Source organism: Leptodactylus fuscus, chromosome 3 (genome assembly GCF_031893055.1).
Source record: "Leptodactylus fuscus isolate aLepFus1 chromosome 3, aLepFus1.hap2, whole genome shotgun sequence".
In the NCBI taxonomy this organism is placed as follows: Eukaryota; Metazoa; Chordata; class Amphibia; order Anura; family Leptodactylidae; genus Leptodactylus; species Leptodactylus fuscus.
In genome coordinates, this window is record NC_134267.1 from 23,806,135 (window position 1) to 23,833,293 (window position 27,159).

Consider the following 27,159-nt stretch of genomic DNA (forward strand, 5'->3'; position numbering starts at 1 on the left):
CAATAAACCTCATTTCAATCCTGAAATATTACTGTGTCCATCAGTTATTAGATATATCAAACTGAAATGGCTGCTGCAAACACCAAAATGTTTAGAACTAAAAATGATTAAGATTAATAGGGGTGCCCAAACTTTTTCATAGGACTGTATAACTACTATAATACTACCTCCTATGTACAAGAATATAACTACTATAATACTGCTCCTATGTACAAGAATTTAACTACTATAATACCGCTCCTATGTACAAGAATATAACTACTATAATACTGCTCCTATATACAAGAATATAACTACTATAATACTACTCCTATGTACAAGAATATAACTACTATAATACTGCCCCTATGTACAAGAATATAACTACTATAATACTGCTCCTATGTACAAGAATATAACTACTATAATACTACCTCCTATGTACAAGAATATAACTACTAGAATACTACTCCTATGTACAAGAATATAACTACTATAATACTACCTCTTATGTACAAGAATATAACTACTATAATACTGCTCCTATGTACAAGAATATAACTACTATAATACTACCTCCTATGTACAAGAATATAACTACTATAATACTACTCCTATGTACAAGAATATAACTACTATAATACTGCTCCTATGTACAAGAATATAACTACTATAATACTACTCCTATGTACAAGAATATAACTACTATAATACTACCTCCTATGTACAAGAATATAACTACTATAATACTACCTCCTATGTACAAGAATATAACTACTATAATACTGCTCCTATGTACAAGAATATAACTACTATAATACTGCTCCTATGTACAAGAATATAACTACTATAATACTGCTCCTATATACAAGAATATAACTACTATAATACTACTCCTATGTACAAGAATATAACTACTATAATACTGCCCCTATGTACAAGAATATAACTACTATAATACTACTATGTACAAGAATATAACTACTATAATACTACTCCTATGTACAAGAATATAACTACTATAATACTACCTCCTATGTACAAGAATATAACTACTATAATACTACCTCCTATGTACAAGAATATAACTACTATAATACTGCTCCTATGTACAAGAATATAACTACTATAATACTGCTCCTATGTACAAGAATATAACTACTATAATACTGCTCCTATATACAAGAATATAACTACTATAATACTACTCCTATGTACAAGAATATAACTACTATAATACTGCCCCTATGTACAAGAATATAACTACTATAATACTGCTCCTATGTACAAGAATATAACTACTATAATACTACTCCTATGTACAAGAATATAACTACTAGAATACTACCTCCTATGTACAAGAATATAACTACTATAATACTGCTCCTATGTACAAGAATATAACTACTATAATACTACCTCCTATGTACAAGAATATAACTACTAGAATACTACCTCTTATGTACAAGAATATAACTACTATAATACTGCTCCTATGTACAAGAATATAACTACTATAATACTACCTCCTATGTACAAGAATATAACTACTATAATACTACTCCTATGTACAAGAATATAACTACTATAATACTGCTCCTATGTACAAGAATATAACTACTATAATACTACTCCTATGTACAAGAATATAACTACTATAATACTATTCCTATGTACAAGAATATAATTACTATAATACTGCACCTATGTACAAGAATATAACTACTATAATACTGCTCCTATGTACAAGAATATAACTACTATAATAGTACTCCTATGTACAAGAATATAACAACTATAATACTACTCCTATGTACAAGAATATAACTACTATAATACTACTCCTATGTACAAGAATATAACTACTATAATACTGCCTCCTATGTAAAAGAATATAACTGCTATAATACTATTCCTATGTACAAGAATATAACTACTATAATACTGCACCTATGTACAAGAATATAACTATTATAATACTGCACCTATGTACAATAATATAACTACTATAATACTGCACCTATGTACAAGAATATAACTACTATAATACTGCACCTATGTACAAGAATATAACTACTATAATACTGCTCCTATGTACTAGAATATAACTACTATAATACTACTCCTATGTACTACAATATAACTACTATAATACTGCCTCCTATGTACAAGAATATAACTACTATAATACTACCTCCTATGTACAAGAATATAACTACTATAATACTGCTCCTATGTACAAGAATATAACTACTATAATACTGCTCCTATGTACAAGAATATAACTACTATAATACTGCTCCTATATACAAGAATATAACTACTATAATACTACTCCTATGTACAAGAATATAACTACTATAATACTGCCCCTATGTACAAGAATATAACTACTATAATACTGCTCCTATGTACAAGAATATAACTACTATAATACTACTCCTATGTACAAGAATATAACTACTAGAATACTACCTCCTATGTACAAGAATATAACTACTATAATACTGCTCCTATGTACAAGAATATAACTACTATAATACTACCTCCTATGTACAAGAATATAACTACTAGAATACTACCTCTTATGTACAAGAATATATCTACTATAATACTGCTCCTATGTACAAGAATATAACTACTATAATACTACCTCCTATGTACAAGAATATAACTACTATAATACTACTCCTATGTACAAGAATATAACTACTATAATACTGCTCCTATGTACAAGAATATAACTACTATAATACTACTCCTATGTACAAGAATATAACTACTATAATACTACCTTCTATGTACAAGAATATAACTACTATAATACTGCTCCTATGTACAAGAATATAACTACTATAATACTACCTCCTATTTACAAGAATATAACTACTATAATACTACCTCCTATGTACAAGAATATAACTACTATAATACTGCTCCTATGTACAATAATATAACTACTATAATACTACTCCTATATACAAGAATATAACTACTATAATACTATTCCTATGTACAAGAATTTAACTACTATAATACTACCTCCTATGTACAAGAATATAACTACTATAATACTCCTCCTATGTACAAGAATATAACTACTATAATACTGCTCCTATGTACAAGAATATAACTACTATAATACTGCTCCTATATACAAGAATATAACTACTATAATACTACTCCTATGTACAAGAATATAACTACTATAATACTACCTCTTAGTACAAGAATATAACTACTATAATACTACCTCCTATGTACAAGAATATAACTACTATAATACTGCTCCTATGTACAAGAATATAACTACTATAATACTACCTCCTATGTACAAGAATATAACTACTATAATACTACTCCTATGTACAAGAATATAACTACTATAATACTGCTCCTATGTACAAGAATATAACTACTATAATACTACTCCTATGTACAAGAATATAACTACTATAATACTACCTCCTATGTACAAGAATATAACTACTATAATACTACCTCCTATGTACAAGAATATAACTACTATAATACTGCTCCTATGTACAAGAATATAACTACTATAATACTGCTCCTATGTACAAGAATATAACTACTATAATACTGCTCCTATATACAAGAATATAACTACTATAATACTACTCCTATGTACAAGAATATAACTACTATAATACTGCCCCTATGTACAAGAATATAACTACTATAATACTGCTCCTATGTACAAGAATATAACTACTATAATACTACTCCTATGTACAAGAATATAACTACTAGAATACTACCTCTTATGTACAAGAATATAACTACTATAATACTACTCCTATGTACAAGAATATAACTACTAGAATACTACCTCTTATGTACAAGAATATAACTACTATAATACTGCTCCTATGTACAAGAATATAACTACTATAATACTACCTCCTATGTACAAGAATATAACTACTATAATACTACTCCTATGTACAAGAATATAACTACTATAATACTGCTCCTATGTACAAGAATATAACTACTATAATACTACTTCTATGTACAAGAATATAACTACTATAATACTACCTCCTATGTACAAGAATATAACTAATATAATACTACCTCCTATGTACAAGAATATAACTACTATAATACTGCTCCTATGTACAAGAATATAACTACTATAATACTGCTCCTATGTACAAGAATATAACTACTATAATACTGCTCCTATATACAAGAATATAACTACTATAATACTGCTCCTATATACAAGAATATAACTACTATAATACTACTCCTATGTACAAGAATATAACTACTATAATACTGCTCCTATGTACAAGAATATAACTACTATAATACTACCTCCTATGTACAAGAATATAACTACTATAATACTACCTCCTATGTACAAGAATATAACTACTATAATACTGCTCCTATGTACAAGAATATAACTACTATAATACTACCTCCTATGTACAAGAATATAACCACTGTAATACTGCTCCTATGTACAAGAATATAACTACTATAATACTGCTCCTATGTACAAGAGTATAACTACTATAATACTACCTCCTATGTACAAGAATATAACTACAATAATACTGCTCCTATGTACAAGAATATAACTACTATAATACTGCTCCTATGTACAAGAATATAACTACTATAATACTGCTCCTATGTACAAGAATATAACTACTATAATACTGCTCCTATGTACAAGAATATAACTACTATAATACTACTCCTATATGTTTCTGTCTGTCTTTCTGTTCTTTATGCGCGACCAAACGACTGGACTAATCTTCACCAAATTTAGCACACAGATTCTTCAGGTGTCTGGGAAGGATTAAGACGAGGCTTCAACTCGCTCAGATGTACCGTTCCAGAGATACAACTTTCCCAAAACCCTGACCCCCAATAGCAAATTCAAACCTACAAGTCTTTCACTCATATTCCAACTGCAATACACATGGTCACTCCACATGCGCAATCCAATGCTAATATCCAAACTGAGATGCACGCATCAGAGGATTAGATACAAGGCTCAACACACAGTACCACTCGCTGGAGGATTAGATACGCATGTCTGCACACAGTACCACACTCCGGATGATTAGATATGTGTGTCTGAACACAGTACCACACACCGGAGGATTAGATATGCACCTCTGCACACAGTACCACACGCCGGAGGATTAGATACGCACCTGTGCGCACAGTACCACACGCTGGAAGATTACCTTTGCGCACAGTACCACATGCCGGAGGATTGGATACGCGCCTCTGCACACAGTACCACACGCGGGAGGATTAGATATGAGCCTTTGCCCACAATATCACATGCCGGAGAATTAGATACGTGCCTCTGCACACAGTATCACACGCCGGAGGATTAGATATGCGACTCTGCACACAGTATCACACATCAGAGCTTTAGTCACGGTTTCCCTTGCAACCCGGCCATTTTTCTTCACTGCTGTTGGTCAGCTTTTAAGTCGCAGGATGCTGTGGATTCCACTGTTATGCAAGTTCACATACACACAGCTGTACTCCTGGTTTCTATAACAACTAATCACAGGTTTTTCACTCCTATCCAAACTGAGATATACATGATCACATGATGGTTATGGACCCATGGAAACTCGCAGGTTCTTCAGTCTTGACATACACACAGCTTTACACTAGGTTTTCATAGCAAGAAAGCTATTTAGAACCTGTATTAGTGAGTAGCTGTTCACAGGTCCTTAAATATTCAGTCGTATGATGTGTATCAGCCAATATAGGTTCACATTTCATACACCAGGTTTCGAACAACACCATATTTAAATGACATACAAAATAGACCAGTGCCAATTCTTATGGGGCCCCTATACAAACAAAGAATGAAATATACCATGTGAAGCCAGATCCTTCTATTAGTGTATGATATCATTGTAGATCTTTCTATTCTGTGTATTTCTTGCATTATATTCTTGCAGTTCTCTCTAATAAGTTCTATCTGGACCTTCTCTCCGTTATATAATATTTCAGATTTAGGATTTCTCCCTTGGACTATTAAACGTCTTCTTGCAGAATCTTCCTAGTTTGCACATTTTGCAGCTTCCTAATGAGATGAGTTACAATAAGTGATCCCTTATGTAATAGTACAGCGCCTCTAGTGGCAAGGCTACGCCTATGCTTATATAATTAGGTGCATATTAAGGATCCGGTTTCCTTCTAGTGTGGGAGACGTTTGCTCAGCAGATAAGTTTTCTCCTGCAGTTTCTGACTTATAAATCTCCCGGTGAGTGTCATTACTTTGCACCTTCCAGTTATTACAGATCTGTATTTTATCACCTTCCGGGGCTTTCTCCAGATTTCTGACCAGTCTTATCCTTACCCTGATGAATCCGGAGAGGCTGCTCATTCGCACACTGCGGTCCTGTTCACACTTCCAATAGATCGGATGAGATTTGCAGAACAATTTGCAATCCGTCTAAACCTTGTTGCAAAATTGTAACAGATTGACCCAAAATCCCTCAGGATTCCTGGACACGGTCACTATGACATGCGCAAAATCCACAACGTGATCCATAAACATGAGAAATTCGATTTTTCATGCTCATGGAGTGGAATTTTTTTAATGCAAATTTTATTTCATTTTTCTGACGCAGAATTTTTTTTCTTTGTTTTTTTTTTTCTTTGTTTTTTTTTTTTAAAAGTTTGAAAATTTGCACTTAATTCTGCCTGTCCATGTATGAAGTTCACAGTCGTTGGTGCCAATTATTTTCAGATTTTGGTGTGGATTTGTCACTACTGATCGTGTGCATGTACCTAAGGGCTCTGGTACCAGCTAAGTGACTTATACGCAGGGGTGAACCTACCCTTTTTGCCGCCCGAGGCAGACGATAGAAAGCCGCCCCCCCCCCCCCCCCGAGTAGAGGGCGGAGCGGAGGGGGTGGGGCAGAGCGGAGGGGGCGGGGCGGAGTGAAGGGGGCGGGGCGGAGCAGTATTAGCAGGCAGGGAGAAGACCTGCTCTCTGCCTGAGCGTGAGGGGAGGCCGCTGGAGCAGCACTGCGTCCACAGGGCCTCCCCAATCCAACGCCCGCTTCCTGTGCCGGGCTGCCGAGACGGTGACGCTAAGCCAGTCCAGGACAGCTTGTCCTGGACTGGCTTAGGTAAGCAAAAATAATAGTTTATTAAGGGGACGGGCAGGAGGACTCCCCAATAGTTAGTATGTGCAGTTTTTCTCTAGAGTCTCCCTATAATCTATATACACAATGATAATCACATTCTTACCCCGGAGTGACCTCCTAACTGCCCCCTGACCTCTTCTCTATGTGAGCACATAACTCAGTGATAGGGTCACCGTACAGAATACATGATGAGAACGGTGCACCCTGCGCTCATTATTACTCGCATGTCATTACACCCACAATATGGCGGCTGTAGATTCTACCCAGTGCACTTAATTGGTTAATTACACATCAATTAGAGAGACATTAAAGCATTGGCAGGCCCGGAGCCCATGAGCACTGGAGCCCCGGAGCACTGGAGCAATGGACAGCTGGGGCGCGCTAATGACTTCTCCAATTCATTTACTTGTTTGACACTGAACAAAAATAAGCAGATTCCGAAATGTACTTTATAGGGCGATTATGTGACGGCTGCACGTGGCGGCAGGACAGTGGGGGGTTATTGTCTGCAGGCGACACCAGTAAATAGTGCAGAAGTCGCAGGATCTAGGGAGACATGGAAAAAATCTGAATAGTTTCTTCATGTTGGTATTAACTCATTGTGGATCCTCAATCATCGATGTGCATCGCCCCATCTCAGGGTGGGATAAAGATTTCTTATAACAGGTCCCTTGTATGGAATGTGAGATACCTGCGGTGTATCGTGCCACACACTGTGCCCTCTGAGTATAATACTGCCACACACTGCGTCCCTGAAAATAATACTGCCACACGATATGCCCCTTGAATATAATACCGCCACACATCATAGCACTGAATATAATACCGCCACACATCATAGCACTGAATATAATACCGCCACACATCATAGCACTGAATATAATACTGCTACACTTCATAGCACTGAATATAATAGTGCCACACAACATACCGCTGAATATAATACTGCCACACACTGCGTCGCTGAATATAATACCGCCACACATCATAACACTGAATATAATACTGCTACACTTCATAGCACTGAATATAATAGTGCCACACAACATACCGCTGAATATAATACTGCTACACTTCATAGCACTGAATATAATACCACCACACATCATAGCACTGAATATAATATTACCACACATCATAGCCCTGAATATAATACCACCACACTTCATAGCACTGAATATAATACCGCCACACATCATAGCACTGAATATAATATTGCTACACATCATAGCACTAGCACTGAATATAATATTGCCACACATCATAGCACTGAATATAATATTGCCACACATCATAGCACTGAATATAATATTGCCACATCATAGCACTGAATATAATACTGCTACACTTCATAGCACTGAATATAATACCGCCACACATCATAGCACTGAAAATAATATTGCCACACATCATAGCACTAAATATAATATTGCCACACAACATACTGCTGAATATAATACTGCCACACACTGCGTCCCTGAAAATAATGCAGTCACACATCATAGCACTGAATATAATACATCATACCGCTGAATATAATACTGCCACACATTGTGCCCCCTGAGTATAATACTGCCACATACTGCACTCCTGAATGGGGCAGCCAAAAGAGGAGCGTGGGAAGGAAGGGGATAAGGAATTGTATCTTATGTTACCCTGGGAAATATCGCACCACTAAAGGAATCTGGCAGTGAGTTGCTTTTTCTCTACCTATTAAAATCACATGTACACTCGGCTGACCTGAACATTCAAGTGTATAATATACTTGGAGGGAGTACCTGTGTGAATATTGGTGAATACCCCCAGTACGGCTCTCCTTCCCAGAAAACTCCATTACATCTCCTTGTCCATCCTTCATAGTTCTTGAGCTGTCATGTTTTTTCCTCAGGGTCGTCATAGGGGATCCTTGTGTGCGGGATTAATGATCTGATCCTGCAATGTAGAGAATAATGGTATACAGGACCTCTGCCCGGGATATTAATGATGTGTAAGTCATATGGTGTGGATGCAAGTGTATGAGCCGATCAGAAGGAGCTGCTCCCCAGGGACCAATGTGTATGTAACTCAGACAAGGCCACATAAATAATCTATATATACCTCCTATATATACATCTAATGAGCTTCATGCTATTGTTATGGATCTCAGGGGGGACATTGTACTGAAAAGGTCTACAAAATATGCCGACACTGTACCATCCTGAGTATCTCAGCTTCGTTGTCTCATACTAATATACATATATTATATCACTAGCCTATTATAGCTAACTAAAACAGAGGTATATAATCCCAAAGATTGTAAAGGATTGCACTGACTATATTGACCACTAGGTGGCACATTATATTATTAGACTTCCTGAATCTGATTGAGAGTTCCCAGTGCTCTCTGCTGTGCATGCACATGATTCAATGTAACAGCGCACCATGTGGCCAAGCAGGGTATTGCAGGCAAATGGAATAAGGGTTAAATAATAATAATAATAATACATTTTATTTATATAGCGCCAACATATTCCGCAGCACTGTACAATTTATAGGGTTCAGATACAGACATACATAACAAAGAACGTCATTTCACACAATGGGACTGAGGGCCCTGCTCAAAAGAGCTTACAATCTATGAGGTAGAGGGGGTGACACAAGAGGTAGCAGGGGCTAAAAAAGGTCACTATACCATTCAAAGTGTTAACCTAGAGAGTGAGACAGGCAAATAACATTCCTGACACCGAAATCCATCTCTGTACTCTGAAATACTGCTGAGTTTGTGTTTATGCTGCAGTATAAAGCAAGGAACAAGACATCAGCTCTGTTACATCAGTACATTACATGTATATAGGGACTACAATAAGAAGGAATCCGCAGCCACATATATGATTATTAGCAATCCTAAATAAAACCTCAGCCCTAAAGCGGCAACATAAAGGTCTGCAGTATCTGCGGTTATAGTAACATCAGCGACACCATAAACCCGCAGGAAGAGGCGACCAGATTAATGGGCCATTTATTTACCCTACTTAAGAATCATTCATTTCACTGACGTGTCTCAGATTTATAACTCAACATCTTATTACATTTTAACCTGTTATATATATTTTAACTTCTTTTTCCTGCATAAAGTCCAGAGTCAGCGACTTGGAAGAGTAATCTCAGAGTGTGAGCGGATGTGGACATTTACCATGCAAACAAAACCTTTTATAATAACATTTATTTATGATGCCCGAAGCAGAAGGAAGAAAACACCGAGAGAAAATGCAAATAAGCAGAGAAGCACTTAGCAGAGGAAGATCTCTCATGTACATGTCACAATACTGCCCCCTATGTACAAGAATATAATTACTATAATACTGCACCTATGTACAAGAATATAACTACTATAATACTACCTCCTATGTACAAGAATATAACTACTATAATACTGCCCCCTATGTACAAGAATATAACTACTTTAATACTACTCCTATGTACAAGAATATAACTACTATAATACTGCTCCTATGTACAAGAATATAACTACTATAATACTGCTCCTATGTACAAGAATATAACTACTATAATACTACTCCTATGTACAAGAATATAACTACTATAATACTACTCCTATATACAAGAATATAACTACTATAATACTGCCCCCTATGTACAAGAATATAACTACTTTAATACTACTCCTATGTACAAGAATATAACTACTATAATACTGCTCCTATGTACAAGAATATAACTACTATAATACTCCTCCTATGTACAAGAATATAACTACTATAATACTGCTCCTATGTACAAGAATATAACTACTATAATACTGCTCCTATGTACAAGAATATAACTACTATAATACTACTCCTATGTACAAGAATATAACTACTATAATACTGCTCCTATGTACAAGAGTATAACTACTATGATACTACTCCTATGTACAAGAATATAACTACTATAATACTACCTCCTATGTACAAGAATATAACTACTATAATACTACTCCTATGTACAAGAATATAACTACTATAATACTGCTCCTATGTACAAGAATATAACTACTATAATACTGCTCCTATGTACAAGAATATAACTACTATAATACTGCTCCTATGTACAAGAATATAACTACTATAATACTGCTCCTATGTACAAGAATATAACTACTATAATACTACCTCCTATGTACAAGAATATAACTACTATAATACTGCCCCCTATGTACAAGAATATAACTACTTTAATACTACTCCTATGTACAAGAATATAACTACTATAATACTACTCCTATGTACAAGAATATAACTACTATAATACTGCTCCTATGTACAAGAATATAACTACTATAATACTACTCCTATGTACAAGAATATAACTACTATAATACTGCTCCTATGTACAAGAGTATAACTACTATGATACTACTCCTATGTACAAGAATATAACTACTATAATACTACTCCTATGTACAAGAATATAACTACTATAATACTACTCCTATGTACAAGAATATAACTACTATAATACTGCTCCTATGTACAAGAATATAACTACTATAATACTGCTCCTATGTACAAGAATATAACTACTATAATACTACCTCCTATGTACAAGAATATAACTACTATAATACTGCCCCCTATGTACAAGAATATAACTACTATAATGCTACTCCTATGTACAAGAATATAACTACTATAATATTGCTCCTATGTACAAGAATATAACTACTATAATACTGCCTTTTATGTACAATAATATAACTGCTATTATACTGCCCCCTATGTAGAAGTATTTTTAGGACTGTGATTATACTGTATACTGTGTCTGGGGTATAATATGGGTCTGTCTTGGTTCTTTCCTATAACCCAATTATCCCTCAGTGCTCAGACTGTCAGGGCACCGATGGACGTTGCGCACAGACTTGTGACTTCCCCTCTGAACACATCCTCTATTTAATAGTAGATTGTAAATTACTGCCTGTACTTGTGTCCCTGGGGCTGGGGGTTCTCGCATCATCTTGGGTGTGGGGGAAGAATAGACACTGTGTTCTGGAATTAAAGGGTCGGCGTGGGATTCTGCTGGTCACAAATTGATGGATTTGGGAGGGTTAATGCTGCTGTGTCTGCAAGAGGGAAAGTCACAAAGTTCCATAACTCAGATGGACGTTGGCCAATGCAGGCCATGCTGCTGATCCGCCAATATGGTGGCTCGGTGGTCATGTGGGTGTGGGACGCCTCAGGCGTGGAGAACAACTACCTGCATTCTCATGAGCCTTTCCCTCTTCTCTTATTTCCTGATGTCTCATGAACACAGATGGACGACCATTGGAGGACCCGTTGGATACAGGATGAAGCCATTCCGCATATCTCTGGATTATATGGATGAGCGGGGCCCGAGTGTCGCTGCCGTGGATGCCTTCACCATGAAAAACTGCACTCGAGGTAATGAACCCTTTTTTACCATTTACATACAGACCTGGCCAAGACTTAATAATATTCTATAATATTTTGTAACTTTTTCCATGTTTTATTACATTGATCACATCATTTCCTTCTTCTTCTCTTCAATCTTTTTGCTTAAAATGAGTGTCAACAATCTCCAGCATATCGCCCCAGCCCTGCAGATAGATAGGTTAGTGTCACCAGAACCAGCATATCACCCCAGCCCTGCAGATAGATAGGTTACTGTCACCAGACCCAGCATATCAACCCAGCCCTGCAGATAGATAGGTTACTGTCACCAGAACCAGCATATCAACCCAGCCCTGCAGATAGATAGGTTACTGTCACCAGAACCAGCATATCACCCCAGCCCTGCAGATAGATAGGTTAGTGTCACCAGACCCAGCATATCACCCCAGCCCTGCAGATAGATAGGTTAGTGTGACCAGAACCAGCATATCACCCCAGCCCTGCAGATAGATAGGTTACTGTCACCAGACTTCAGAATATCACCCCATTCTTGTAGATAGATAGGTTGGCGTCACTAGACCCCAGAATATCACCCCATTCCTGCAGATAGATAGGTTAGTGTCACCAGAACCAGCATATCACCCCAGCCCTGCAGATAGATAGGTTAGTGTCACCAGAACCAGCATATCACCCCAGCCCTGCAGATAGATAGGTTAGTGTCACCAGAACCAGCATATCACCCCAGTCCTGCAGATAGATAGGTTACTGTCACCAGAACCAGCATATCACCCCAGCCCTGCAGATAGATAGGTTAGTGTCACCAGACACAGCATATCACCCCAGTCCTGCAGATAGATAGGTTAGTGTCACCAGTACCAGCATATCACCCCAGCCCTGCAGATAGATAGGTTAGTGTCACCAGACACAGCATATCACCCCAGTCCTGCAGATAGATAGGTTAGTGTCACCAGTACCAGCATATCACCCCAGTCCTGCAGATAGATAGGTTAGTGTCACCAGGGTAAAGTAATATGCTGAGGTCTGGTGACATTCCCTTTAAATGGAGTAAAGGTATACACTTTATCATCACGTTACATATATCCTGTGATGTTGTTCTGATACTACTATCCATAAGGAATGTATTAAGTATCATAAAAATTGTGTCAGAATGTGTGCAGTGAATATCTAGAACTATTTTATTAGAGTCGTGTTGTACAAGGATCATGGATATTTTTGCGTGTCTTGGATTCTTTTTCTAGTACGGTCATATAGTGCGGTCACTTTTTTATTCAGTGCAAATTATTTGTGTATTATACCAGTCATAAGACAATTTGTAGAAAGAAAATGTGTCCAATGTATCACTGCCGGCCCTGCAGTCTAACACTTCTCATCTTGTGGCAGAAGAACCTGCTGCTATGTGCTGTGACTCTCTGCTGAGAGAAGGGAAGGAAGAGCTGCTGCATTATTTTATTATTCAATAGGGATAGATCTATTATCGTGTGATGTATGAAAGTGAAAAGCCTCAATTGCATCACTACTGTCTCCTCTCAATCGCTGGGGGTGTCTGATGCATCACTGCTGCCTCCTGTCTATCACCATGTGTATCAGAAGCATCACTGCCGCCTCCTGCCTGTCACCATGTGTATCTGATGCATCTCTGCCACCTCCTATCTGTCACCATGTGTATCTGATGCATCTCTGCCGTCTCCTGTCTGTGACATTGTGTACCCTGCCCACGTGTATTTAAGTCCGTCTTGGAGAACTGAATGTACTATGTCCTATGCTCTTGAGTGGATAATGGCACGTTGTATTTACAGATGGCCATTGCACATTTTGTAGGGATAGATCTGTGATGTGTTGTGTATATGTATAGTGTGTATATATGCCCCCGCTTCTCGCGGACAGTTGCTTCGCCACACTTGATTAAGCTTATGAATGAGCGTCACCACCATGACCCCCAGGCCGAGCGCTTTGCAGCAGTCATGTATGTTCGACATCCCCCAGATGGCAGTGACAGGCTAAATTTATTCTAAAACCTGACGCACTGGGACCGCCGGGCCCGAACCGCCGTGACAGTCCCACCGCTTTTTTGACTGTTTACCATTTCTACATTTTTTTTAACCCCTTCCTGCTGCATACAATTTCTGTCTTTTGATTTACACTTTTTACTCCTCGCCTTGCACAAGCCATAACTTTTTTATTTTTCCGTTCACAGAGCTGTATGGGGACTTTGTTTTTGCAGGACGGATTGTACTTCACAATGGTACCATTTAATACTTTGTGCGATGCACTGGGAAGCTGGAAAAAATTCAGAATGGAGGGATTTAGAAAAAAAAACTGCATTTGCAGCATTTTCTAATTTATTTTTTTTTATGATGGGGTTCAATATGCAGCCAATATGACATGTTACCTGTATTCTGCAGGATGTTACAATTACGGCAATACCAAATTTATATAGTATTGGTTATGTTTTAACCCCTTAAAAAAATCCAAAACCTTGAAAAATTTAAAAATTTCTTGGAGTCGCCATATTCTGACACCCATAACTTTTTTATATTTCCATATACGGAGCTGGGTAAGGCCTCTTTTTTTGAGGGATAAGATGTACTATTTATTTGCACCATTTTGGGAAATGTCTAATGTTTTGATGTCTGTTTTTTTTATTTTTTTATTGGGAGAAGACAAGAAAAATGCAATTTAGGCCATTTTGATTTTTTTTTCCCCCCCCCGCTATGGTGTTCACTGTAAAGGAAAATTATTTTTATAGGTTTTTAGTTTGGGGTATTTTTAGATGCAGGGATAGCTAATGTGTTCATGTTTGTACTTGGTTGTTTTTGTTTTTATATTTTAAAAGCTTTGCTTTTTTTTAACCTTTTGTAATTCATTTTTGATTTTTTTTATATATATTTATTTTTTTTACTTTTGGACCCAAGTGGACTTGAAGCCTAGGCGGTTTTCTTACCACTACAGTATACTGCTTTTCCAATGTATATTCAGAAATCCATTCTATTCCAGGTTACCATAGGCGAGGGAGCCTCGGAGAGGTGAGGGAAGGTGGGTTGTACAGCGCCGCACCTCTAATGAGGCGAGGTGAGGCACCCGCCTCAGGTAGCGCATGGGAGGGGGCAGCAGCCCAGGCGATTTTTTTTTTCCTTTTTTTTCTTTGAACCAGTGCAATGTCCCCCGAAACCCCCACCCCCACCCCCACCCCCACCCCCGCATCTTTCGATCGTCCGCCTCAGGCGGCAGAGAGGCTAGGTTCACCGCTGGGGTTGTACCAATGTTTTTATGTACCCGCACCTCCCCTGGTAACCTTCACTCTGGGGTCTGAAGAGTGATTTGAGGGTGAAAGACCCCAAAAGTTTAAAATTCTGTAGAATTTGTAACAAATGTGAAAAAGGGTGCGGGGAGGTTTCGACATTTCCCATTATAAATCCCAATGATGAGCCCTTCATCCATCTTCCTTTCGACCTGAAATAGCTTATAACAGAGAACAACTGAGATACAAATAGAGATGTACTGTTCCTTTAAGTGGCTCGGCTTCTGCCTTCCGCCTTCGGATCTTTTAGGATCTGTGCCACCGGCGGTGACCTTGCGTCTCCTCTCCCTGATGTATCTAAGCCATAGATCACTCTTCCTATACAGAGAAATGCCGGATATTCCGGATGAAGCAAATCCAATGAATCATCCTATTTGAGAGTGGATATAAAGATGACATGGTGCCTGCCGCCAATAAATCATCTCATGGACTCGTCTTCTGTCGTCTCTTCGACGCGCTCTAGTTATGGATAAGTAAATGTTTGTCCAGGAGGGATTCTTTTTATAGACTCGGATGGTATCTTAGATCTTGGACGTGGCTCAGGAGGAGAAATGGCGGCCACACAGCGTGAAAAGCTGGCGAGCCAGGTAGCAATTTACCACCGACAGAGTCCAATGTCCTCACATGGGCCCCGCCGGCATCATGATTGTCCCCCATCTAGTTGTCTCGTCAGAGTGCCCCCGCCCATAAACTGTAACTGAACCTATAGGTAAGAGTTAGGCAATGAAGACTATAAAGGGTTAACAAGTATATAAAAGTGCCAAAAACACAAACCTAGCACTGCTGTACTGTACACATACATCGAAAAGCTAAACCCAAACCTGCCCCAATACTTAGTATTGCCATATATCATATTGATGCACAGCACACATATATTATACTACTACACAGACTATAGACAATATGCCGCTATACTATACACTTATATAGAATCACTATACCACTGCTATATTGTACAAACATATATACACAGTACACACATATAAAGCACATACACAGTAAACATACTGACATACATACACGTATTACACACACCCTGCACATACATACACATTATCATTACACACATACACGTACTTCACATTAACACAAATATTACAGATTTTTGCCTCTTCTGCAGAGTTGTTACATCCCAGTAATAGAGAGTGGTTTTGAGCGAAGCCGCCCCTACACTCGCACCCCTTCTGCCTCCTCTGTCCAGACACAGGTGCTTGGATCAGATCATGGCAGCTGGTAATGTTCTCTGGCTGTTGTAACTTCCCTCAGTTATAGACAGAAGAGGCAGGAAAGGCAGGATTTCACAAGACTGATACCCTGTACCCCTCCAAATCTCAGTCTGACGGTGAGTGCCCCAGGTGTCCCCACTCCCTCCCTTCCTATGCCTATGCCCTGCATATCCAATAGCTCTCCTTGTCCATGTATCACTGGTATCTTGGCTCACTATATAAAATATACCGGTTTTACAGGGATTACGTTCCTCTACTCCCTAGTCTTTTCTTAATAAACTACATTTATGTGCCAGTCTTCACTGCAGCTCTAGAATTTTATTCATGCAGCGGGTAAATCAGGATGAACAGGGGGTTTTTTTTATTTTTTTTTTAACTATTACATTAATATTCTTATCTATGGAGTCTCTTTAAGACCAACATCTAGGTCAGGCCAGGTGAACCCGCGGCCTCCATCCTGACCCCGTAGAGGAGACTCTGCCTTCGTGCTTGTATTTCATGTCCGGACTGTTTCTTAGAAGACCAGCACTTACCAGGAAGACGCCTTCTGTTCTGCCATAACACAGTTATCCCCTCTGCAGCATTTTAATATGCAAAACGCGTCAGGTTCACTGGAAATCTTGTTGCCTAAGGAAAGTTTTTATGTTTTCAGTAAAATGAAAAGATTAGTCACCGCGTCTCTCTAGGACATTTCTGATGATGCGGACCCTGAAGGCGGCTCGCCGCTATCAAATCTCCTCTGTCGGCCTGTTTTTTATTATTAGAATGTTCCGCAAACATATTTTAATTCATTATGAAATAGCGAAACAAAGACAATGAGAGGAGACATCGCCGAGTTCGGAAGTGGCTGTCGTGGCAACGGGCGCAATTCTTCGGGTTTCCTTTCATTCATTGCGTATAGTAGTCGGGTGTCAGAACTTACAACATGACCTCCATGATATATTACAGGCAGCGGCATCCATAAAAGAGAGGGTTAATAGAATATAATACCATACCTCCCAACTTTTGAAAAACCGAAAGAGGGACAAAATGTGCGGCGCGCGTAGCACGCCTTGGCAAATTTAGCCCCGCCCACTTTTGTGTTGACTCTGCCCACACCCATTAATTTTTCATGTGCCCGCACACAGTATAATCCTCCTACAGTCACCCGTAAATTATATGTCCCCCCTCTATCTCTCCCCCAGTTTCATATACACCCTTCATCTGCCCCCAGTTTCATGTCCCATTCATCTCTGCCCCCAGATTCATGTCCCCCGATCTCTGCCCCCAAATTCATGTCCCCTCCATCTCTGCCCCCAGATTCATGTCCCCTCCATCTCTGCCCCCAGATTCATGTCCCCACATCTCTGCCCCCAGATTCATGTCCCCTCCATCTCTGCCCCCAGATTCATGTCCCCCCCCATCTCTGCCCCCAGATTCATGTCCCCACATCTCTGCCCCCAGATTCATGTCCCCTCCATCTCTGCCCCCAGATTCATGTCCCCCCCATCTCTGCCCCCAGATTCATGTCCCCTCCATCTCTGCCCCCAGATTCATGTCCCCTCCATCTCTGCCCCCAGATTCATGTCCCCCCCATCTCTGCCCCCAGATTCATGTCCCCTCCATCTCTGCCCCCAGATTCATGTCCCCTCCATCTCTGCCCCCAGATTCATGTCCCCTCCATCTCTGCCCCCAGATTCATGTCCTCTCCATCTCTGCCCCCAGATTCATGTCCCCCCATCTCTGCCCCCAGATTCATGTCCCCTCCATCTCTGCCCCCAGATTCATGTCCCCACATCTCTGCCCCCAGATTCATGTCCCCTCCATCTCTGCCCCCAGATTCATGTCCCCCCCCATCTCTGCCCCCAGATTCATGTCCCCACATCTCTGCCCCCAGATTCATGTCCCCTCCATCTCTGCCCCCAGATTCATGTCCCCCCCATCTCTGCCCCCAGATTCATGTCCCCTCCATCTCTGCCCCCAGATTCATGTCCCCCCCATCTCTGCCCCCAGATTCATGTCCCCCCCCATCTCTGCCCCCAGATTCATGTCCCCTCCATCTCTGCCCCCAGATTCATGTCCCCTCCATCTCTGCCCCCAGATTCATGTCCCCTCCATCTCTGCCCCCAGATTCATGTCCTCTCCATCTCTGCCCCCAGATTCATGTTCCCACATCTTTGCCCCCAGTGTCATGTCGTCCTCTCCTTCATCTGCCCCCAGTTTCACGTTCCACCTCAGTGTACACATTATACTTACCTTCTCCTCACTCCCCCGCCGCTCTCTCTGTGCCTCTCTCTCTCTCTCTCTCTCTCTCTCACTGACACAGTTGTAGACACGATGTGACGTCATCACATCGCGTCTACAAGCCAGTAGCCAGCGGCGAAGCAGGGAGCTGACCTGTGTCAGCTCCTTGCTTTAGCCACGTATGTGTTCAACTCAGATCTGCGTCCTCTGGACGCAGATCTGAGTTGAAATCGGGACATACTTCCCTCCAACCGGGACCGCGGGACATGTCACCGGAATCGTGAATGTCCCGCGGAAATCAGGATGGTTGGGAGGTATGTAATACCGCCATACTGTAATAGGTGCTGATGGCAATATGGCTGCTGACTATGGGCCGATTCTGGACAACCAAAGTGCCGCTCCAGACACCGACCCTCTGCATCACCTGATGGCGCCCCCTGGCCACAAAGGACACATGGACACTCAATTCTACACCGAGGTTCTCTGTTCTGGGGTAGGTGTTGCAGATTTTGTGACGTAGAACTTATTCTGTGTGACAAAATGAATTTCGTGATCACAGAATCTATTTTGTAGTCACAAATAAAATTTTGTGCACTGAATTCATTCAAATCAGTGGGAAATGTAACAACCCCAACAGTTTTCTTGCATTAAGGAGGTAAAATCGTACCGCAACGCACCCCATGTTTTGCATATTTCAAGTGGCAGTGCGGGTTGGGCCGGGGACCTATGTATTTTAACTCTCACCAGTTTTCTAGTCTGTTCTCCTAATTCCATCCAGGAGACTAGATTTGCATATTTTTTACCCATAATCCCTAGCGGAGCAGGAATGACTTCTAAGTCTCCGTACTGCCTATGTAGGCGAACACTCTCCCTAATATGGACGAGTGCCCCCATACCCTGGTCTATAGTCTCTCACCCTGCTAAATCAGTATCCCTACACTATGCTGAGGATGGACCAATAGGCCGAAACAGCGCTGTCCATAGTTGGGAATCTGTTCCTTTTGGGACAGAAATACTGATTTAGCAATTAAATCCACATTATGATTAAAAGACTTTATAACTGAGTCGTTCATGATGTTAAGGATGCTGCCCTCTATAGGGTGGTGTACAGAGTGCACTCTGTTCTCCTAATTCCATCCAGGAGACTAGATTTGCATATTTTTTACCCATAATCCCTAGCGGAGCAGGAATGACTTGTAAGTCTCCGTACTGCCTATGTAGGCGAACACTCTCCCTAATATGGACGAGTGCCCCCATACACCAGTTTTCTAGTGTGAATTATACCAGAAATCTACACCAGTTCCCCACATAATAAATCCCTTATACCCTGCACCAGTCGGGACCTGTATTAGGACTGGTAGACGAAACGCCAATCTTAATAAATCTGCCCCATAAAAAATTCAGTTTGTGATGCGTTTGTGTGTATGGAATTTATTATGTGAATGTGTTATAGTGACACAGAATGTTATTTTGTCAGGCAGAATGTCGCTCCGGTTCTTATTTTTGGACAATATAGGATATATTGGATATATAGGACACAACGCATTCTGTAAAACTGGTGATACAAAACACATCGGCCCAGATTTACTACAGTGGTTACAACTAGACACTGTGGTAAACCTGGCATATCCTTGGTGCAGTGTGGAACATCTTTGACACATCTTGATGCATCTAGTTTGGGCTACATTTTTTGACTTGCTAGATATATGTGGAGTCTCAGGGGGGAAAAAGGGGGCGTGGCTAAAAGGTGGCAAGATATGCCGAAATTGTGCTGGAAAAAATAAGTCGCCAAGGTGGTATAAACATAGAAGGGCAGTGTAAAGATATGGCAGATTTTTTGTCATGTGCTGTGGCCTACATAGAAGGCAGTACTAATACTGTATAATAGCGTCATATAGTACAAATAAAATAGTGACGCCCCCATGAAGTCAATATAGAGAACTTGCACAATATAATATAATAGCGCCATAGAGTACAAATAAAATAGTGCTGACAATATAGGGAACCTTCATAATATAATATAATAGTGCCATATAGTACAAATAAAATAATGACTACCCATGATTACAATATACGGAACCTTCACAATATAATATAATAGTGACATATGGTAAAAATAAAATAATGACCCCTCATGAAGTCAATATAGGGAACCTTCACAGTATAGTATAATAGTGCCATATGCTGCCAGTATATTACTTCCGTACACTGCTCCAGTCTGTGATAGGTTGTGTCATTACCCCGCCCACTATACATGTCTAGAATTAAAGCACATAATATTCTGTTCCTGCCCCCTAGAGGTGGTATCAGGTTACTGACAACCTCATGGACGTAAAAAATATTATACGAGACTGACATTACCTTAGTGAAGAGAAGATGAAGCTCCTGTAACTTTCTAACATTTGGCTGCAGATTTCTCTTAATGACAGGTCTGTGTGCCAGCACCGGGCACAGCGCCACCACTAGGTCAGGAGCATATCCAGCTATTTGGAAGCCGGCCGCATGTGAAAGTTCATTAGACACATGGCAAGGAGAAGAAGATCTGATGTTTCTTTTGGCTCTGCAGTTATTAATGGCATCAAATCCAGAGCCGGCTGCTTAACCATCTCATGTCTGGAGAGCGGTCCTATCTCTGTGGGTCTAGGAGGTGTACAGGGGGAGTGCAGATAGATAATAGATAGATAGATATGAGATAGATAGATAGATAGATAGATAGATAGATAGATAGATAGGAGATAGATAGATAGATAGATAGATAGATAGATAGATAGGAGATAGATAGATAGATAGATAGATAGATAGATAGATAGATAGATAGGAGATAGATGATAGATAGATAGATAGATAGATAGATAGATAGATAGATGATAGATAGATAGATAGATAGATAGATAGATAGATAGATAGATAGATAGGAGATAGATAGATAGATAGATAGATAGATAGATAGATAGGAGATAGATGATAGATAGATAGATAGATAGATAGATAGATAGATAGATAGATAGATAGGAGATAGATAGATAGATAGATAGATAGATAGATAGATAGATAGGAGATAGATAGATAGATAGATAGATAGATAGATAGATAGATAGGAGATAGATAGATAGATAGGAGATAGATAGATAGGAGATAGATACAGTCCTATGAAAAAGTTTGGGCACCCCTATTAATCTTAATCATTTTCAGTTCTAAATATTTTGGTGTTTGCAACAGCCATTTCAGTTTGATATATCTAATAACTGATGGACACAGTAATATTTCAGGATTGAAATGAGGTTTATTGTACTAACAGAAAATGCGCAATATGCATTAAACCAAAATTTGACCGGTGCAAAAGTATGGGCACCCTTATCATTTTATTGATTTGAATTCCCCTAACTACTTTTTACTGACTTACTGAAGCACAAAATTGGTTTTGTAACCTCAGTGAGCTTTGAACTTCATAGCCAGGTGTATCCAATCATAAGAAAAGGTATTTAAGGTGGCCAATTGCAAGTTGTTCTACTATTTGAATCTCCTCTGAAGAGTGGCATCATGGGCTACTCAAAACAACTCTCAAATGATCTGAAAACAAAGATTGTTCAACATAGTTGTTCAGCGGAAGGATACAAAAAGCTGTCTCAGAGATTTAACCTGTCAGTTTCCACTGTGAGGAACATAGTAAGGAAATGGAAGACCACAGGGACAGTTCTTGTTAAGCCCAGAAGTGGCAGGCCAAGAAAAATATCAGAAAGGCAGAGAAGAAGAATGGTGAGAACAGTCAAGGACAATCCACAGACCACCTCCAAAGAGCTGCAGCATCATCTTGCTGCAGATGGTGTCACTGTGCATCGGTCAACTATACAGCGCACTTTGCACAAATAGAAGCTGTATGGGAGAGTGATGAGAAAGAAGCCGTTTCTGCACGTACGCCACAAATAGAGTTGCCTGAGGTATGAAAAAGCACATTTGGACAAGGCAGCTTCATTTTGGAAACAAAAATTGAGTTGTTTGGTTATAAAAAAAAGGCGTTATGCATGGCGTCCAAAAAGAAACAGCATTCCAAGAAAAACACATGCTACCCACTGTAAAATTTGGTGGAGGTTCCATCATGCTTTGGGGCTGTGTGGCCAATGCCGGCACCGGGAATCTTGTTAAAGTTGAGGGTCGCATGGATTCCACTCAGTATCAGCAGATTCTTGAGAATAATGTTCAAGAATCAGTGACGAAGTTGAAGTTACGCCGGGGATGGATATTTCAGCAAGACAATGATCCAAAACACCGCTCCAAATCCTCAGGCATTCATGCAGAGGAACAATTACAATGTTCTGGAATGGCCATCCCAGTCCCCAGACCTGAATATCATTGAACATCTGTGGGATGATTTGAAGCGGGCTGTCCATGCTCGGCGACCATCTAACTTAACTGAACTTGAATTGTTTGTCCAAAATACCTTTATCCAGGATCCAGGAACTGATTAAAAGCTACAGGAAGCGACTAGAGGCTGTTATCTTTGCAAAAGGAGGATCTACTAAATATTAATGTCACTTTTCTGTTGAGGTGCCCATACTTTTGCATCGGTCAAATTTTGGTTTAATGCATATTGCGCATTTTCTGTTAGTACAATAAACCTCATTTCAATCCTGAAATATTACTGTGTCCATCAGTTATTAGATATATCAAACTGAAATGGCTGTTGCAAATACCAAAATATTTAGAACTAAAAATGATTAAGATTAATAGGGGTGCCCAAACTTTTTCATAGGACTGTAGATAGATAGATAGATAGATAGATAGATAGATAGATAGATAGATACTGTAGCCCTAGTCCATAGAGACCCTACATCTAATACAGAAGAGTGGGGGGGTGGAGGACGCAGACATGAAGTATAAGGGTTTTCTGCTTTACAGATGCAAGTGCAAACAGCCCCCGGGTACAGAACTGTGGACATCTGGCCAGGCTTTGACCTAGGGGGCGCTGTGTGATCTGCACATAGTACAATGACCCAATTCTGTTATTTGTTCTGTGATCTCTGCTATATTGTTATAAATCAATGGGCCCCAGTATGGGAGCGGAGCCCTTTAATGTACAGGAGAGAGAATAGACAGGACACAGACTGAAGGGAACAGGACAGGGACTTCTATAGCCCCTACACTATATACATAACGTCTCTAATCTCACTCCTGCTTTGGTAATCGCCATATGGATATAGTCCTAATAATAAATTATCTTCCAATTCAATTTAGATACATAAAGATAGATATGAAATAGATAAAGGGATAAATGTGAGAATAGTTGATGGATATAAGATAGAGGGATATGAGATGGATGGATAGATAGATAGATAGATAGATAGATAGATAGATAGATAGATAGATAGATAGATAGATAGGAGATAGATAGGAGATAGATAGATAGGAGATAGATAGATAGATAGATAGATAGATAGATAGATAGATAGGAGATAGATAGATAGATAGATAGGAGATAGATAGATAGATAGATAGATAGATAGATAGATAGATGTTCCCCTCCAGCAGTCTTCTATGACTATTCTATAGCACATTCTCGGGGGTTTTCTATGTCTTTGGGCTGGTTCGGGGCAGATTTTCATCTCCTGTTCGTTAAGTTCATTAACACTGGATTGCCTGGCATCGCTGCGCGCCAACCGCTTTAGTGCTGACACTGATAAACTGACCTCATTACATCTGCCCGGTGTTATGGACATTACATTACAGTGTGAGACGTCTTACCTGGTGAGTGGCGGTGGCAGGAGCTGTGGTGACACCTCAGACTGGCCCGAATACCTATATGCACCCTCCGATCAGTGGGCACCTCTGGGCCCCTCAACCATTAGGGCCTGTGTATACCTGCTACCTCTGCATAGTTAGGCCGGGGGAGGTGAAAAAAAAGGAAAAAAAACCCAGTCCCCGATGCTCTGGGGTCCTCCCAGTGCGATCCAGTCGGCTGCCTTCTTGTTCATGGATTTCTCGCCGGCTTCCATATTGACACAGTGAGAAAAAATCTGATTGGCCAAATAAACCCTTTTTATTTACCATTTGGCTTCCTAAAAAAAAATTAATAAAAACTCATCAAAACATCAGAAATTCCCCAAAATGGGATCAATAAAAACTAGATTGTGTTCCTGAGACGCCTTACACAGCTCCGAATATGGGAATATAAAGATCATCACTAGATCACAGAATGTTTCCTATTTTCCAAATTATTATTCTATATAAAATATACGGCTTATGAAATGGGAGGAGTGAAAAACAGAAATACAAAAATGAACCTGGGCCATAAAGGATTAGTGAGCCGGGGTCTCCACACGTCAAAAAATACAATGATTAGTAGCCTTCATGGCCTTCATGTCATAGGTCAGCTGATATGTTCTTGATAGTTTGTCTTTGCTCAATAGCAACTCTAGAGGCTTAACTGGGTATTACACATGAATGGGCAGCCATGGTTGTCAGCAGACTATGTGGTCCTCCAGAGTAGGACCAGGGACTCTAGACGGTAAAGGGAGGGCCAGCATTGGGTTCCCCAGTCTATTAGGTCAGCATATCCCAGTGGGGCCTATGGAAAGTTCAGAGTGTTATGTGACTGTATATTAGGGACTTTGGCCCCTGCCGTCCCCCAGATGACTTATAGCAAATCATCTGTGCATGCTCTAGTCACATCCTGAGCTGCATACAGAATGCTGCAGGCTACTAGTTAGATCTGAAGCTGCTACATAGTTCCCTCTGCTGGTTGAAAGTAGAAACTGTGTTGCTTTATGGGTGGTTGTGTAATTTGGGAGGTTGCGTAAATTGATGGATTATAAATGGCATATAGCAAAATGGCAATGCAGCTTTGGATGTGACTGGAGTATAAAACAACAGAAGACATGGCCTGGTGAGGTTACTAATACTATACATTATATGCAGATTTAACCCATTACATGATGTACAAATGTGAACTGACCAAAACTGTAAAGAAATAAGGAAATGAGAAGGATCTAAAGTGAATGCAAATATATTGTTTACCGCTGATTCCGGGCCCCGGAGTATCCGAGGATCCCAGTCTACAAATTAACATAAAGAACATTTTATCTACAATCTTTGATATGTAAAATTGTCTTTTCTTTGGAGATTTTCTGCGTCCAGATATGAATTTCCAGTCACTCGGATCAAACACAATTAATGTGATTCTCCCCCAGAAGATAGAAAGGAAATGTGATTTATACAAGGCGCAGTAATGAAAGCGATCCCGGGGGATATATCCGGATCTACTGACTTATTATGGCTCCTGGGTAGCGTGTCATAACATAGTATCAGAACTGGGGCCAAACAGTAAAGGGAGGAGATAGATAGATAGATAGATAGATAGATAGATAGATAGATAGGAGATAGATAGATAGATAGATAGATAGGAGATAGATCGATAGATAGATAGATAGATAGATAGATAGATAGATAGATAGATAGATAGATAGATAAATAGTTAGGGCCAGAAATATTTGGACAGTGACACAAGTTTTGTTATTTTAGCTGTTTACTAAAACATGTTCAGAAATACAATTATATATATAATATGGGCTGAAAGTGCACACTCCCAGCTGCAATATGAGAGTTTCCACATCCAAATCGGAGAAAGGGTTTAGGAATCATAGCTCTGTAATGCATAGCCTCCTCTTTTTCAAGGGATCAAAAGTAATTGGACAATGGCCTCTAAGGGCTGCAATTAACTCTGAAGGCGTCTCCCTCGTAAACCTGTAATCAATGAAGTAGTTAAAAGGTCTGGGGTTAATTCCAGGTGTGTGGTTTTGCATTTGGAAGCTGTTGCTGTGACCAGACAACATGCGGTCAAAGGAACTCTCAATTGAGGT

The 27,159-nt window shown here is 39.6% G+C and overlaps 1 protein-coding gene across 1 annotated transcript in view; it reads left to right on the plus strand.

Annotated features, from left to right (window-relative positions):
• The window catches only part of ALK (ALK receptor tyrosine kinase), a 435,118-nt gene that overhangs the window by 317,809 nt on the left and 90,150 nt on the right, over nt 1-27,159 (plus strand). Inside the window, exon 5 of the mRNA XM_075267217.1 lies at nt 12,441-12,568. Coding sequence (XP_075123318.1) covers nt 12,441-12,568 — 128 coding nt within the window. The remainder of the gene's footprint in view (nt 1-12,440; nt 12,569-27,159) is intronic.